The sequence below is a fragment of the Euprymna scolopes genome, chromosome 14, assembly GCF_053919585.1.
Source record: "Euprymna scolopes isolate OS-2025 chromosome 14, ASM5391958v1, whole genome shotgun sequence".
Classification (NCBI taxonomy): Eukaryota; Metazoa; Mollusca; class Cephalopoda; order Sepiida; family Sepiolidae; genus Euprymna; species Euprymna scolopes.
In genome coordinates, this window is record NC_136495.1 from 130443674 (window position 1) to 130460908 (window position 17235).

Sequence of the window (17235 nt, forward strand, 5' to 3'; positions counted from 1 at the left end):
CACCAGACTAGATTAATTATTTTTCGTAGAATCTGGTAAAACTAAGAGACCACAAGAAAGATATAATATAGCGTAGTTAATTGGTTAATTAGTTCAATTAAAAAGTATTCTTGGACTTGTGTTTTTGGTTAAAATTGATTTTTTTTTTCTGAAACAGCACACACACACACAAACACACAGAGGCGCGCGCTCGCGTGTGTATGTCTTCGTGTGTCTGTGTGCGTGTATATGTAATTATACTCTTGCCTCCTTGTAAAAATGAAGGTTGAAGGTTCAGTCCTCAGTGTGGGCGATCAAAAAATATATTTGGGAATTACTTAGGACCTTTATCCAGTCATGGCTGATGGAACAAAGCACGCTACCTCGTGAAGTAAATAAAGGATTCCGCTCGAAATTCCGTCCAAATTTCGACAGAAACATTCCTGGGTTCGAAAATATACACCTGAAGAAGGTTGGAGGTTACATCGACCGAAACGTTGTGAAAATCATACTCAAGATGAAAACAGTAGTCCAATGAATAATATAAGAACAGTAATTCAAGTACGGCATCATTAATCTATACTAGACATGTTGACATTGCCATATTGCAATATTAACAGCAAAAAACTGGATAATCCACCAGACTAGATTAATTATTTTCTGGAGAATCTACTAAAACTAAGAGACCACAAGAAAGATATAATATAGCATAGTTAATTGGTTAATTAGTTAAAGGAAAATTTATGCTTTTTGTTTTTTTTGTTTTTTTTAATACTTCACGGACACTACATTTGAGAGGTAAAGGAGAATTTAATAGAACGCTCGGGTATCTACGTATTTCGTAAAGTGATCAAGTGTTGGTCCCTTTTCTAAAAACTTCGATAGAAATAAAATGAAATCAAAATGAAATTTTGTTGATTTTTTTTTCTATTTGTTTTATTCCGCAGTTTCCGGCCTTTGTTGACACCCTCCGCTACATTGCGCTGTACGTTGCTTACTTAAACAGTTCTCTGAATCCGATCCTCTACTGTGGTTTTAACGAGAATTTCCGCAGAGGTTTTGTGGACGCATTCCGCTGTACGCTGACCAATAAACGAGTTCGAATATTGCCAAGTAAGTGTCGCACGCAAATATTCCCATAGGAACCCCTAACCGAGGAAATTGTGAACGGCATGGAGGCGACAGACTTTCATAAAATCCTTACCCAGTTTAATTAAATTAAAAAGTGTTCTTGGACTTGTGTTTTGGTTAAAATTGATTTTTTTTTTCTGAAGCAGCACATACACACGCACACACACACACACACATACACACGCACACACACACACACACATACACACACACACATACACGCGCGCACACACACACACACACACACACACATACACAGGCGCGTGCGTGTGTGTGTAATTATACTCTTGCCTCCTTCTCGTTCTCCTTTCCCTTACACCGTATAGACTCGTTCAATAGCACTTTGCTGTTTGGACCGAAAACTATTTGTCTGTCGTCAGCATCGTGTTTATTGTATTGCTTTGTAAAACATTAGCGAACGGTATACTAGTCTCATATTATTCTCCGTCAAAATTCATAATTCAATGTATATATATATATATATATATATATATATATATATATATATATATATATATATATATATATATAAATTCATAATTCAATATACTAGCGGCACTGGTGAGTTGTGATACAACGAAACAGGACTGCATCTCGATGACTACAAATATATTTAAACCCCCCTTTGGGTAAAGCACTGTCGTAACTTAATTGGCTAAAAAATGCGAAGCTCGTTGTTTGTTTGTTTACAAACAGGCGGTTTGAGCACTGTAAAAGTGGTGGCGGATGTCTAGTATAATATAAGAATAAATACGAAGTCTGCATTAATCAAAATATCATATTTAAGCGTATTTACGACCGGGCCATGCCGGGCGGCCTGCTAGTACATAGATAAGTTAGAAATGAATGACTTGTTCACTTCATTACGAGGTACAACTAATGAGAAGAGTTAAAATGCAAGGTAGCAAGATATTTGCAACGTAACTAAATTCAAGAACTGTGGAATATTTTAGCATGTATTTTGTGTCGTATAATTATGTAAGCAAACGTTCAGCTTCAGTAGAATAATACTTATATAATATTTATTTTTTCTGTATTCAGATTTAGAAATAAGCAGTTTTGAAACTTATATATATATATATATATATATATATATATATATATATATATATATATATGGTTTATTTTTTATTATCGTTTTATCTGTTTGGTTACATATGTTTCGGATGTTGGACCATGTTTACGATACAACAGCCTCAGATCTTACAGAAATGGTTGTTAGTATTTGGAAGAAGTGTTTTAGAAGAAATACGATAAAAAAAGAGGGGATAGGAGATAATAAGAGGGGAGGGAGACGGGTATCGACAATGTTTCAGTTTTGAAGGTTAAAATACATTAGATTGTATTGTGTCTTCATTCTATATAATCTCACTAAAACTATAGATAACAAAAACATAGGACTATATAGAGACGATGGCCTTATCGTAATTGAAATTTCAAATGGCCCTAAATGCGAAAAATTGAGAAAACCCTTAACTAAAGAAATGAACAGAATAGGTATAAAACTTGACATTACGTGTAACGTAAAAATTGTTAACTTTCTCGATATAACTCTCTATCTCTCAAATAATTCATATAAAACTTACACTAAAGACAATACTTACCCACTCTATATGCATCCACTATCGAACCACCCAAAACATATCATTAAACATTTCCCTATATCTATCGTAAAAAGACTTAGTACTAATTCCTCTAAACTTGAAATATTCAACAAACATAAAACATTTTATGAAAATGCCCTTAAAGAAAGTGGCCACCCAAACACCATCTTTAATTACATTGAACCTAATCCATCTAATACCCCAAACAAGAAAAATAGGGTCAGAAAAATAATTTGGTTCAACCCCCCTTCAATATAATGGTAAAAACGAAACTAGGCAAACAATTCTTTCAACTAATAAACAACCATTTCCCACCCAATCATCCACTACACAAAATATTTAATAAGAACACAATTAAGCTTACCTACAGCTAGAACAAATAATCAAGAAACACAATAGGAAAATACTTAACAAAGATAAAAACACAAATAACACTAGCAGAAATAATTGTAATTGCACCAATACATCCCAATACCCACTTAATCAACAATGCCTACAAACACAAGTAGTCTATAAAACCACAATTGCACCTGAAGAAAACCCAAACGACAAAATTATTATATATGCTTGGCAGGCACCTCTTTTAAAGATAGGTTTAGAGTACATAAATGCTCCTTCACGAACCCCAACCACCCTAACAAAACCTCCCTAACCTCCCAATATCTAGATCTAATCCAGAATAACCTTACATAAACCATTACGTGGGAAATCCTTAAAAAATCTAACGTATGTAAATCTTTAGACTCCCCATGCCTCTGCCTGAACGAAAAACTTTTTATATTCAGTTTTAAAGATAGAGACAAATTACTAAATAGAAAACATGAAACCACCATAAACTGCCGGCATTACAAATCCCACCTCCTTAGCAATTATACACCCTTCTGAAAAATCCCTCAGACAACACCCTTTGGACCCGCTGAATAATACACACAATATATCCATCTATCGCATACACCCAGTTACTGTAACATCAACATAACCAAATCCCCTTACTCCAACCTCCCCATACCCTATATTACCTTACCCATCTACACATTCGTATACCCATGAATCCTACTACCCCCACTCACTTACTAATTACTACTAAACTTTCCACATTTATATAGGTGTACATATGTTGCAATTTGTATGGATATCTACATGTATATATATGTACTTTTTTGTAGATATACCAGAAATACTATTATCTTTAACGCACCTACTTACTTGTCTGTATGCGTGCATGTATCTTCATGTGTATGTGTATGTTATGTATATCTTTCTATGTATGCGTGCATGGATATATGTGCTCATTGCTCGTGTGTATATGCATGAATATATATTTGTATATCTATGTCTATGTGCGCATGTATGTTTATGCGTGCATCTGGATGTTAGTGCCTGTATGTATATGTGTATCTATATGTATGCATGGGTGAACGTATGTACGCAGGTGTAGCTATATCTGCATTTATTTGCATGTATGTGTGTATGTGTATATATGCCTATAACCACAATACACTTGACACTGAAAACAAAGTTAAGTATAACCACTGCCCAAAGCACCATCTTAGGAACCCACCCTCTATACTTAATGAAACTTAATGATGCGTCTACCTAACCGCGCATTATTAACTACACCCATGTATTTATTTATTTATTATTATCTATAACCTTTAAACCTTTATACCCATTTTATTTTCTTCCTAGACACTATAAATTAATCCCTATCCAATAAGCAAAGCAAATCAATACAGACCCCTAAAAATTAAACCAGCAACACGTATTTTGAACATATCTTACAATAGTCTACCTAACCTCGCATTATTAACTACACCGCTTATTTATTTCTCCTTTATTTGTTTATTTATTTATCTACCCTAACTTTACTTTTCTTAGTATAGATATACACATCTCTATGTATATATATGTGTCTATACATGTGTGTATATTTATACTTTTATGAATATGTATAATTATATAATTGTATATACGTGTACATGGGTACATGTGTGTATGCACGTGTGTATATGTGTATGTACATCTACATCTTACTGGAGATCCGTACATATATCTTCATATGCATGTATATGTGTATGTGCGGGCATGGGCATGATTGGCTCCCTCTCTCTCTCTCTCTCTCTATATATATATATATATATATATATATCCTTATGTGTGTTTTGTATATGTTTCTATGTGCGCGTGTATGAATGTATGTGCCCATGGGTCGAGTGTATATACATGAATGTATATTGGTATATCTATATCTGTGCACATGTATGTTTTTGCGTACATCTGGGTGTTAATGCCTGTATATATGTGTGTATCTATGGGTATGCATAGCTGAACGTATGTATACAGGTATAGCTATATCTGAGTTTATATGTATGTATTTGTTTGTTTGTATGTATGTATATGCCTGTATCCGCAATACATTTAACACTGCAAATAAAGTTAAACATAACCAGTGCCCAAAGCACCATGTTAGGAGCCCACTCCATATATATATATGAACTTAATGATGCGTCTACCTAACCGCGTATTACTAACTACACCCATGTATTTATTTATTATTATTTATTTATCCTAACTTTATTTTATTTATTTGGTATAAATATACACTTGTCCGTGTATATATGTGTATATATATATATATATATATATATATATATATATATATATATATATATATATGTATGTCTGTATATTTATATTTTTATAAATATGTATATTTATGTAATATTGGATGTGCGTATATGGGTACATGCGTGTATGTATGTATGTATGTATGTATGTATGTATGTATGCATGAATGCATGTATGCCGAAATGAACTCTTTTTCTGGGTCAACGTATGTATGTATGTATGTAGGGCGAATGAACTCTTTTTCTGGGTCAACGGCCAACTAGCACCGTGTATATTTGTGTGTGTGTGTGTGTGTGTGTGTATATGTATTGAGGTGGAGAGGGTCCCCGTTAGCCGTGGTGAAGGAAACCTTTCTAGGAGAAGCAAATCTCTGATTTAAAAAACCATAAAGCGGAAGACCATTACCCGCATTAAGCTGGTCTGCAGTTTAATTTGTTGCTGGCTTTCTTACTCTTGCTTGTTGCTGGATCTCAACATTTTGAACCGAGAGAGAAACTTAGCTATCGTACAAAGCTAAGACTCTGTAACATCATATTTGTATAGCTACTCCCTAAGGCATTTGGGCTCATAGATTTTAAATGTCTGAGGGAGTGGCACTCGTCTGACAAGACGTTGCAATCATCATGTATGTATGTATGTATGTATGTATGTATATGTACGTCTACTTCTTAATGGAGATCTATATCTCCACGTATATGCATATATGTAGGTGTATATATATATATGTGTGTGCGTGTGTGTGTGTATCTGTATATACGTGAGTATGTATATGTTTATAGGAATTATTTGCATGTGTATGTATGCCTGCATATAGATGCAGGTATGTCTGCATATACATTATTTATATATATATTTGTATTTGCGTAAGTGTCTGTTTATGGATGCGTAGAAATGTACATATGTATGTGTATGTATGCGTATTTGCGCGTGCGTTAGCATATCTATTAATCCTTAACTACCTAAAAACAACTCATTGTCAACTGAAATGAACAAGTCGACTTATAGCGACTACGAAAATTTTAAATGGAACCTTGTACTTGTCAAACACATGACACATACACTAACCCCTTTCTTCTCTCTGTCTCTTTCCCTCTCTCTTTCTCTCTCTCTATATCTCTCTCTCATCTACTTCATATATCTGGCTGAACAAGTAAAAAGCAGTCAAAATTTAAAACCTTAAAATTGAAACTTCTCTCCCCCCTCTCCTTACCCCCTCCCTTCTTTCTTTACCACCCTCTCTCCTCCTCCCCATCCTTATATCTATATCTTCACCCACGTCTACCTGAATCTGCTACTTCCACACACACAATACAATCTAATGTATTTTAACCTTCAATAAACGATAAACGTCTCCCTCCCTCCTTATTATCTCCTACCTCCTTTTTACCCGTATTTCTTCTAAAACACTTCTTCCAAATACTAAGAACTATTTCTGTAAGGTTTGGCCAGGCTGTTGGATCGTAAACATGGTCCAACATCCGAGACATATGTAACCAAACAGATAAAACGGTAGTAAAAATAAATAAATGAATAAAACACAAATTTGCTCTGTAATAGTATTGATCACTGTCTTCAGGATTTTACTAATTACCAGTTTTACCATATATATATATATATATATATATATATATATATATATATATATATATATATATATATATTATATTATATTATATTCTTCGTCTGACCGTCTATGTGCTTGTCGTGCTGTCCATTCGACTTTTCTCAGAAACTACTGAATTGATCTGGCTGAAATTTTTTTGGATCTTTTTTATGATAAGGTATAGCGAACTAAGTAATATGATATCTAAGCGATTCGCAGTTAGCGATTTATAAGGATTAATAAGGAATTATAGAGATTAGTATTTAATGTAAAAATGAACACAAATTTAAGGATATTTAACCATGCATTTTGCATAAAGCACACATGCTAAGTCTATAAATTTTGCCCGTAGATGATTTAAAATGCTCCTCATCTTGGGTTGAAACGATATTACCCCATTGATTACTATACACTCAATAACCTTTATCCTCGAGTTACCTTGATAAACTGCATTTAGCGTAAATATAATGCTATTTGTGTAAACAAATGGAGTTTATGGCGAATAGACAATGTTGATCGTTGTAATTTTATCTACCTATTTGGCAGCAGGCAAGATAGCATAACGGTTGGAAGCGCTGACCCTCGTCTAGGCAGTTGAGTTTCAATCCTGACATTAGGCTGTGGTTAGTCTAGCCGCATTGAAGAGCTAGGAAACATTGAAGCATTCTGTCTTTAGATTATATATATATATATATATATATATATATATATATATATATATATTTGTAGTCATCGACATACAGTCCTGTTTCGTTCTTTCACAACTCATCAGTGCCATTAGACTAGCACCTCTCCCAAGCCGAACGTAGAACCATCGCGTTGACACTCAGCAGTTCTACCGATCGACCCACGGGAGCGGCGCCCGTAAATAATATCGCCAAATGTCTATATAAACAAACATCCATTCACCATTTTACAGTGCTCTAACCGCTTTGTTTATAAACAAAGAGCGAGCGTCACATTTTTCAGCCAATTAAGTGGTGGGTGAGATGATTTACAACAGTGCTCTACCCAAAGAGGGGGGATTTAAAATATTTGTAATCGATATACAGTGCTGTTTCGTTGTATCACAACACATCAGTGTCGCTAGACTAGCACCTCTCCCAAGCCGAGGATTGAACCTTGAACCATCGCGTTGACAGACGTGTATATATATATATATATATATATATATATATATATATATATATATATATATATATATATATATATATATACACGTGTGTTTCTACTGCTTTCGACCAGGAGTCCTATTTATTAAAAAGAAGATAGAACCACTTCTTACTAGAACAACTGCGAGCATTATCTATATACTGATTTACTATTGGTCGTATCTCATCAACTTCTATCGCCCTTTTTAATAAATAGGATTTCCCGATCACCGAAGAGGCAATGTAAAAATAAATAAATAAAATGTTGTTACTTTTGGGTTGTACGTGAAACTGAAATATACCTTCTTGATCTTCTGAGTAGGATCCAAGTGCAGTATCTGTATGATGGTATAATTATATTGTGGGGTTTCCATTCGCGTCGGGCGTCCATACAATAGAAATATGTCATAGACTCTTATTAGGATATTGGACATAAACCGTAATAACCAGATATATTCTACCCCTACATAAACCAGATTACTTAGATAAATGCTTTTACCGTTTTGACAGAAGGACTACAATTATATCGCGAGGTCTCCATTCACGCTTAACGTCAACAGAATGCCCAGCATCAATATGCTATATATGAAAGATGCCGCTGTGGAATTTTTCACATGTCCCGCTAGTATATATATCAATAACCTTACATGTGGTGAGTATTTAACTACGTAACAAAGCATTAGGTCAATTATTTCTGTAACGCAATGCTGAGTATAAACGATACATAGTCTATGTTTAATTGTACGCAAGTTGATATTTCATCCATTTTTGAAATATAAATTACGAGTTCATTTCTTCCTTGGACAATATTAATGAATAATTGAACATAATAAGATTTGAACTCAGTATATCCAATGTCACTAATCTAAGCAGCTATCAATTCCATAAATCACTGACTCCTGTAAAGTAATATGTCCGTACATATGTACAACCGCTATTATAATAACGCCAGGTAATGTTAACACAGTGCCAATAGCGGATCACCCAGCTGGCATCACGTCAATATGTCTCTGGCTTCATGAATTTTTGCATTAGTCTCGATTTTGTCAATGTTGGAAATGAATTATTTGCTCTCCAATTAGCCCCGTTGCTTCGCTGCTGGATTTATGCTTTGCAAATGAAGCACCTGTTGCAGATGCGGCAAATGAAAAATGGGAACCTATTATTAGTGAAGGCTTTTAAATCATTTCGTGCTCATATGCGCGACTTCAGAGCGAGAAACTATATTATTGATAAGGGAATAAGAACTAAGCAAGCTGCAGTTTCGATCGATGTACAACAACGGCAGAGATACGATTATGTTCATAGCAATAATCTTATTTATAAAATTCACTATGTCTGCCTGTCTGTTTCCATTTTTTTTTAAACTTTTGAAATCATTACTATATACGGGTACAATATAATAATAAATAGATAATAATAAATACGAAATCTGTGTAAATAAAAATATCATATTTAAGCATATTTTACGACCAGACAACACCGGGCTACCTACTAGTCATATATATTTTGTTCATTCATTGATGTATAAGAAAATATGAGCTTAATTCTTGAAATATTATTTACAAAGGAACCCATATTTGCGTAACAACAGTTATCTTTCCAATACGCTTTTTAAAGTTTGAAACATATGCTAGCACATGTAATCCTTTTACCTCATAGCTGCAAACCAGGGGCGATAACGCAGTTTCAGTAGCTAAGGCACCGACTGTCAGCAGACAGAATATTAAACAAATTACGTTTGTTCAATAAAGTATCATTACATTAACATACCGTTAGATTATCGAAGTAAAGGAACATTAAGCTTGGCTAGTACTAAATGAATGACCATTTGGAAATACCAACTGTATTTGCGCTCCGCTTATCTCGGCGTTGCTGCCAGTAATCCCGGGCTTATCACTAATGATTCAGGAGAGCTGGGGTTGTTGATTACACAACTTTTCCTTCACAGTTACACGGATAGCAACACTTACAGGAGTTATCCATAATTTCTGATGGCTGAACGGAGGTAATAAAGTTCGCTCATCTCACAGAATAATGTTGTAGAATGTTATATCTATCTATCTATCTATATATATATATATATATATATATATATATATATATGTATATATGCATGTATATATATATGTATATATGCATGTATATATATGTATATATTTATATATATATATATATATATATATATATATATTCGCTGCGAACAGTCGTCCAACGTGCTTTCCAGTTTATATTATTTCTAAAACAACTGTTGTCACTGATCTACGATATATGTACTCTGACAGCAAGTAAAACGCAACACAGCTGATTTATAAAAAATAGTTTTATTCCACACTATTTGATTTAGTTACTGCATGTGTTGGCATCAGTGAAGGCGCGTGACAGCGCAGAAAAAATGTGTCAGCTTGTCCCTCCTCTGTGACCGACTGTTGCTCGCTTTTTGTTGTGTCGATTTATATAAACATTCTTTCATCCTGTAATGTTTAATATTTCTCATTGAGTGACTTAATTGAAACATTCAATATAATTATTAATTCATTATAAATATTGAACAAACCTTTTTTCACTGGAAATTTATTAGCAAGGAAAATGTCAAAAATTAAATCTACCACATAATTATATATTTTTCCGATATAGTGATATAGTTTTAGGAAAATCCATTCTTAAACGCATGAGAACAAGATTATATCTCATTGTAGCTTTTTTATGCATCTTGTTACCTGTATAATTTAATACAATAACTAAAGTATCACAGACTAGTTCTTAAGAATAATCTTTTAAATAAAATTCTTCCGTTTGATTTTTTTATTATTATTATTATTATTATTATTATTATTATTATTATTATTATTATTATTATTGCTGTTGTTGTTGTTTTTATGTGATATAAGTTTGAATGTTTATAAGGCGTTCCAAACAGATTTTTACGCTCTCGTAATATATTTTGTGGTAAAAGATGGATTTGGAGAATCCATTCTGAAGGCTAATGTCTCTCTCAGGAGGTGGAATGTGTTTTTGAATTGCCGTTTTTTATCACCTCGTGTAACAGAATTAGCTTTCGGTGCCAGTTGCTTTACTGGAATTAAGGTTTTTGATTAGCTAGGCAACATCACGATCAGATATGTGTACGACGCATAGCGTGTTTTCAGAACGCAAGAAAGAAAATACGGGGGGGGGGCTTGATCGCATAGGATAGTTAAATATTCTTTATGTTTCAATGTTATATGGTTGAATTCCCTTTTGTATTTATGAATTTTGCAGCAGCAGGTCGGCTTACGCAAATGATGTCTGCGCTCTGATATACTTAGTATCTCTAGGAATTTAAACGGCGTTTTTTTCTTCGTTTATAAATGTCTCTAAAGCTCAGAAATTTTGATTCGAACCTGTTCTTTCTTTAAGGAGAGCGCTATAGTAATAAAGAGAATAACGTCGCTGTTTAACGCGTTTTGGTATTTCCAGAGTACTGAACGCACGTATTATTTCTCTGAAAAAAAAAATGAATGAAAAATTGTTATTTTAACAATGATCGATTTTAATCCGCCAGTTACTGCTTTAGTAAGAAGAATGATTATAAAAGCCGGTGATCAAAAATATGTAAACAATTAAGCAAATTACCTGCCATTCAGGTGTCTTTTATGTCATATCGCATTAATCAAAGTAAATTGAGCAAATTAAATAGTATGCTATAATTTGATTATAAAATGTATAATTCATATAAAAATATGTACAAGAATATATATATATATATATATATATATATATATATATATATATATATATATATATATATATATAGAGAGAGAGAGAGAGAGAGAGAGAGAGAGAGAGAGAGAGAGAGGAGATTAGAACAATAGTCTAAAGAGCTGAGTGTATTTTAATGTAACAGTGAAATTACTAGTTTAATTAAAATACAGGAAATAGAAAGTGCTCGTTGTATATTTAGATATATAATAAGCTCGATAGTTAAATGTCCTAGAGCTAATTCAATATTAAGTAATGTGATTTATAATTTAAAATTTAAAAATCAAATTTTAATTAAATTAAAAATCCGTTTCATAAGAAGGAACAACAACAAAATCAATTTCGAGTGTGTGAGTATATATATATATATATATATATATATATATATATATGTGTGTGTGTGTGTGTGTGTGTGTGTGAGTATATATATATATATATATATATATATATATATATATATATATATATATATATATATATATATACTCACACACTCGAACCCCGGGATCTGGCATTAAAAATTAGTAACAAAATACAGCAGAGTACACACTCAATAACTTAATGTAATTAATGTCATTAAATAGCATATATAATAGTATTATATACACATGTGTATAATGCTGTTATATACACATGTGTATAATCAAATAACATATATAATAGTATTATATACATATGTATATAATACTATTATATACGCATGTGTATAATCAAATGACATATATAATAGTATTATATACACATGTATATAATACTAATATATACATATGTGTATAATCAAATGACATATAGTATTATATACACATGTAAACTATTATATACACATGTATATAATACTATTATATACGCATGTGTATAATCAAATAACATCGTAAAGCGGTGCAAATACTGTTACGAGGGGCTGCAAAGAGTATTGATCAATATTACAAAACTTTTTTTACAGCCTTGTTTTATTTTTATTTTTTTGTATTTCCCTCTCTAATTTTTTGTTTCAAATTGAGTACTCAAACTAGTGGCTTTGTGAAAGGTTCCAACATCGATAAATAAAAGTGATTCCATGGAATTAACAGGATTAAAATTTCGTACAGCCAGATCGTCATGCGCTGAGCCTTTTTATGATCTTGAAGAGTACGAAAGTGTTGTTAACGCATTTAAAAACGTGTAATTCTTTTCAATGATAATACTTGAATATACTAATGATACTTGTATTTACTAAGGTTACTTGTATTTATTAAGGTTAATTGTATTTACTAAAGTTGGTTATATTTACTACGGTTACCGGTATTAACTGAGGTTACTTGTATTTACTAAAGATATATGTATTTCCTAAGGATACTTGTATTTACTAAGGTTACTGTTGTTTACTAAGGATAATTGTATTAACTAAGGATACTTTTCTTGTATTTATAAGGATACTTGTATTAAGTAAGGTTACTTGTATTTATTAAGGTTACATGTATTTACTAAGGTTACTTGTATTTATTAAGGTTGCTTGTATTTACTAAGGTTACATGTATTTACTAAGGTTACTTGTATTTACTAAGGTTACATGTATTTACTAAGGTTACATGTATTTACTAAGGTTACATGTATTTACTAAGGTTACTTGTATTTTCTAAGGATACATGTATTTACTAAGGTTACATGTATTAACTAAGGTTACTTGTATTTACTAAGGTTACATGTATTTACTAAGGTAACATGTATTTACTAAAGTTACATGTATTTACTAAGGTAACATGTATTTACTAAGGTTACATGTATTTACAAAGGTTACATGTATTTACTAAGGTAACATGTATTTACTAAGATTACTTGTATTTAGTAAGGTTACATGTATTTACTAAGGTTACTTGTATTTACTAAGGTTACATGTATTTATTAAGGATACTTGTATTTACTAAGGTTACATGTATTTACTAAGGTTACTTGTATTTACTAAGGTTACATGTATTTATTAAGGTTACATGTATTTACTAAGGTTACTTGTATTTACTTAGGTTACATGTATTTACTAAGGTTAAATATATTTACTAAGGTTACATGTATTTACTAAGGTTACATGTATTTACTAAGGTAACATGTATTTACTAAGGTTACAATTATTTACTAAGGTAACATGTATTTACTAAGGTTACATGTATTTACTAAGGTTACATGTATTTACTAAGGTAACATGTATTTACTAAGGTAACTAGTATTTACTAAGGTTATATGTATTTACTAAGCTTACATGTATTTACTAAGGTTACATGTATTTACTAAGGTTACATGTATTTACTAAGGTTAATTGTATTTGCTAACGTTACTGTTATTAGCTAAGGATACTTGTATTTACTAAGGATACTTGTATTTATTAAGGATACTTGTATTAAGTATGGTTACTAATATTTACTAAGGTTACTTGAATTTACTAAAGATACTTGTATTTACTAAGGATACTTGTATTAACAAAGGATACTTGTATTTATTAAGGATACTTGTATTAAAAAAGGATACTTGCATTTACTAAGGTTACATGTATTTACTAAGGTTAATTTATGTACTAGGGTTAATTGTATTTACGAAGGATACTTGTATAAACTAAGGATACATGTATTTACTAAGGTTACATATATTTGTATTAAGTAAGGTTACTTGTATTTTCTAAGGTTACTTGTATTTACTAAGGTTACTTGTATTTACTAAGGTTACTTGTATTTACTAAGGTTACATGTATTTACTAAGGTTACATGTATTTACTAAGGTTACTTGTATTTACTAAGGTTACATGTATTTACTAAGGTTACATGTATTTACTAAGGTTACTTGTATTTACTAAGGTTACATGTATTTACTAAGGTTACTTGTATTTACTAAGGTTACTTGTATTTACTAAGGTTACATGTATTTACTAAGGTTACTTGTATTTACTAAGGTTACATGTATTTACTAAGGTTACATGTATTTACTAAGGTTACTTGTATTTACTAAGGTTACATGTATTTACTAAGGTTACTTGTATTTACTAAGGTTACATGTATTTACTAAGGTTACATGTATTTACTAAGGTTACTTGTATTTACTAAGGTTACTTGTATTAACTGAGGTAACTTGTATTTACTAAGGTTACATGTATTTACTAAGGTTACTTGTATTTACTAAGGTTACTTGTATTTACTAAGGTTACATGTATTTACAAAGGTTACTTGTATTTACTAAGGTTACATGTATTTCCTAAGGTTACATGTATGTACTAAGGTTACTTGCATTTACTAAGGTTACATGTATTTACTAAGGTTACTTGCATTTACTAAGGTTACATGTATTTACTAAGGTTGCATGTATTTACTAAGGTTACATGTATTTACTAGGGTTACATGTATTTACTAAGGTTACATGTATTTACTAAGGTTACATGTATTTAATAAGGTTACATGTATTTACTAAGGTTACATGTATTTACTAAGGTAACATGTATTTACTAAGGTTACATGTATTTACTAAGGTTACTTGTATTTACAAACGTTACATGTATTTACTAAGGTTACATGTATTTACTAAGGTTACATGTATTTACTAAGGTTAAATGTATTTACTAAGGTTACATGTATTTACTAATGTTAATTGTATTTACTAACGTTACTCTTATTAGCTAAGGATACTTGTATTTACTAAGGATACTTGTATTTATTAAGGATACTTGTATTAAGTATGGTTACTTATATTTACTAAGGTTACTTGAATTTACTAAGGATACTTGTATTTTCTAAGGATACTTGTATAAACAAAGGATACTTATATTTACTAATGATACTTGCATTTACTAAGGATACTTGTATTTACTAAGGATACTTACATTTATAAAGGATACTTGTATTAAGCATGGTTACTTATATTTACTAAGGTTACTTGAATTTACTAAGGATACTTGTATTTAATAAGGATACTTGTATTTACTAAGGATACTTGTAATTAATAAGGATACTTGTATTAACAAAGGATACTTGTATTAAGTATGGTTACTTATATTTACTTAGGTTACTTGAATTTACTAAGGATACTTGTATTAACAAAGGATACTTGTATTTACTAAGGATACTTGTAATTAATAAGGATACTTGTATTAACAAAGGATACTTGTATTAAGTATGGTTACTTATATTTACTTAGGTTACTTGAATTTACTAATGATACTTGTATTAACAAAGGATACTTGTATTTACTAAGGATACTTGTAATTAATAAGGATACTTGTATTAACAAAGGATACTTGTATTAATTATGGTTACTTATATTTACTTAGGTTACTTTAATTTACTAAGGATACTTGTTATAACAAAGGATACTTGTATTTACTAAGGATACTTGTATTAACTAAGGATACTTGTATTAACAAAGGATACTTGTATTAAGTAAGGTTACTTGAATTTACTAAGGTTTTTTTATTTACTAAGGTTGGTTATATTTATTAAGGTGACTGGTATTAACTGAGTTTACTTGTATTAACTGAGGTAACTTGTATTTACTAAGGATACTTTTATTTCCTAAGGATACTTGTATTTACTAAGGTTACTTTTGTTTACTAAGGTTACTTATATTTACTACGGATACTTGTATTAAGTAAGGATACTTGTATTAAGTAAGGATACTTTTATTTACAAATGATACTTGTATTAACTAACGATACTTGTATTAACTAAGGATATTTGTATTTATTAAGGATACTTGTATTTACTAAGGTTGCTTGTATTAACTAAGGTTACTTTAACTAAGGTTACTTGTCATGCGAATACAATGGAACGGGGAAAGGGGGATGCTAAAAAACAAATAACTAAAACAATATTTGTTTTATTTAAAAGCTTTCTGTTATCGTAAATAGAGTTTCAAGATGACTGTTATATTAAACTTCATGTAAAAGCTGACTTTGGGCATTTTTTTTTCTTAAAAGAGAAATATACGTTTGGGTTGTAGACGGTTGAAAAATAAAACTGTCGGCCTGAAAAAGTCGACGTGATTCCATGTTCGTTTGATGAAAACGGGTTTTATTTGTTTTATTGCACACCATCTACTTGTGTGCCAGAGCGATAGGTGCGTTTTACCATGTCTGAAACACACAATGTAAAACCCATGTTCTCTGCCGATACAAGTTATGGAAACTGGATTATTTCAACAACCCTAAAAATTCACATTCTAACGGTTCAACGCCTGGAAGCGCTTTCTGATCATAGGTGTGGTTTCAAGTAAGGGTTACAACATGTCACCTCATATCTTTGAAGTCAGCTTGAAAGACAACACCAAAGTGTACCTGGATGTACAGAAAAGTGTGGTGATCTCCTGCCGGCGTTTGTGCTAAAGGTTGCTCCAAGTTCCGGACCCGTATCGCGACGGTGATTGAAGCTGAAGGCGGCTTCACTGA

The 17235-nt window shown here is 31.5% G+C and overlaps 1 protein-coding gene across 2 annotated transcripts in view; it reads left to right on the forward strand.

Annotated features, from left to right (window-relative positions):
- The window catches only part of LOC145293268 (neuropeptide FF receptor 2-like), a 203898-nt gene that overhangs the window by 56492 nt on the left and 130171 nt on the right, over positions 1-17235 (forward strand). For both annotated transcript variants that reach the window (XM_080139862.1, XM_080139863.1), the window contains exon 4: positions 927-1092. In XM_080139862.1, coding sequence (XP_079995988.1) covers positions 927-1092 — 166 coding nt within the window. The remainder of the gene's footprint in view (positions 1-926; positions 1093-17235) is intronic.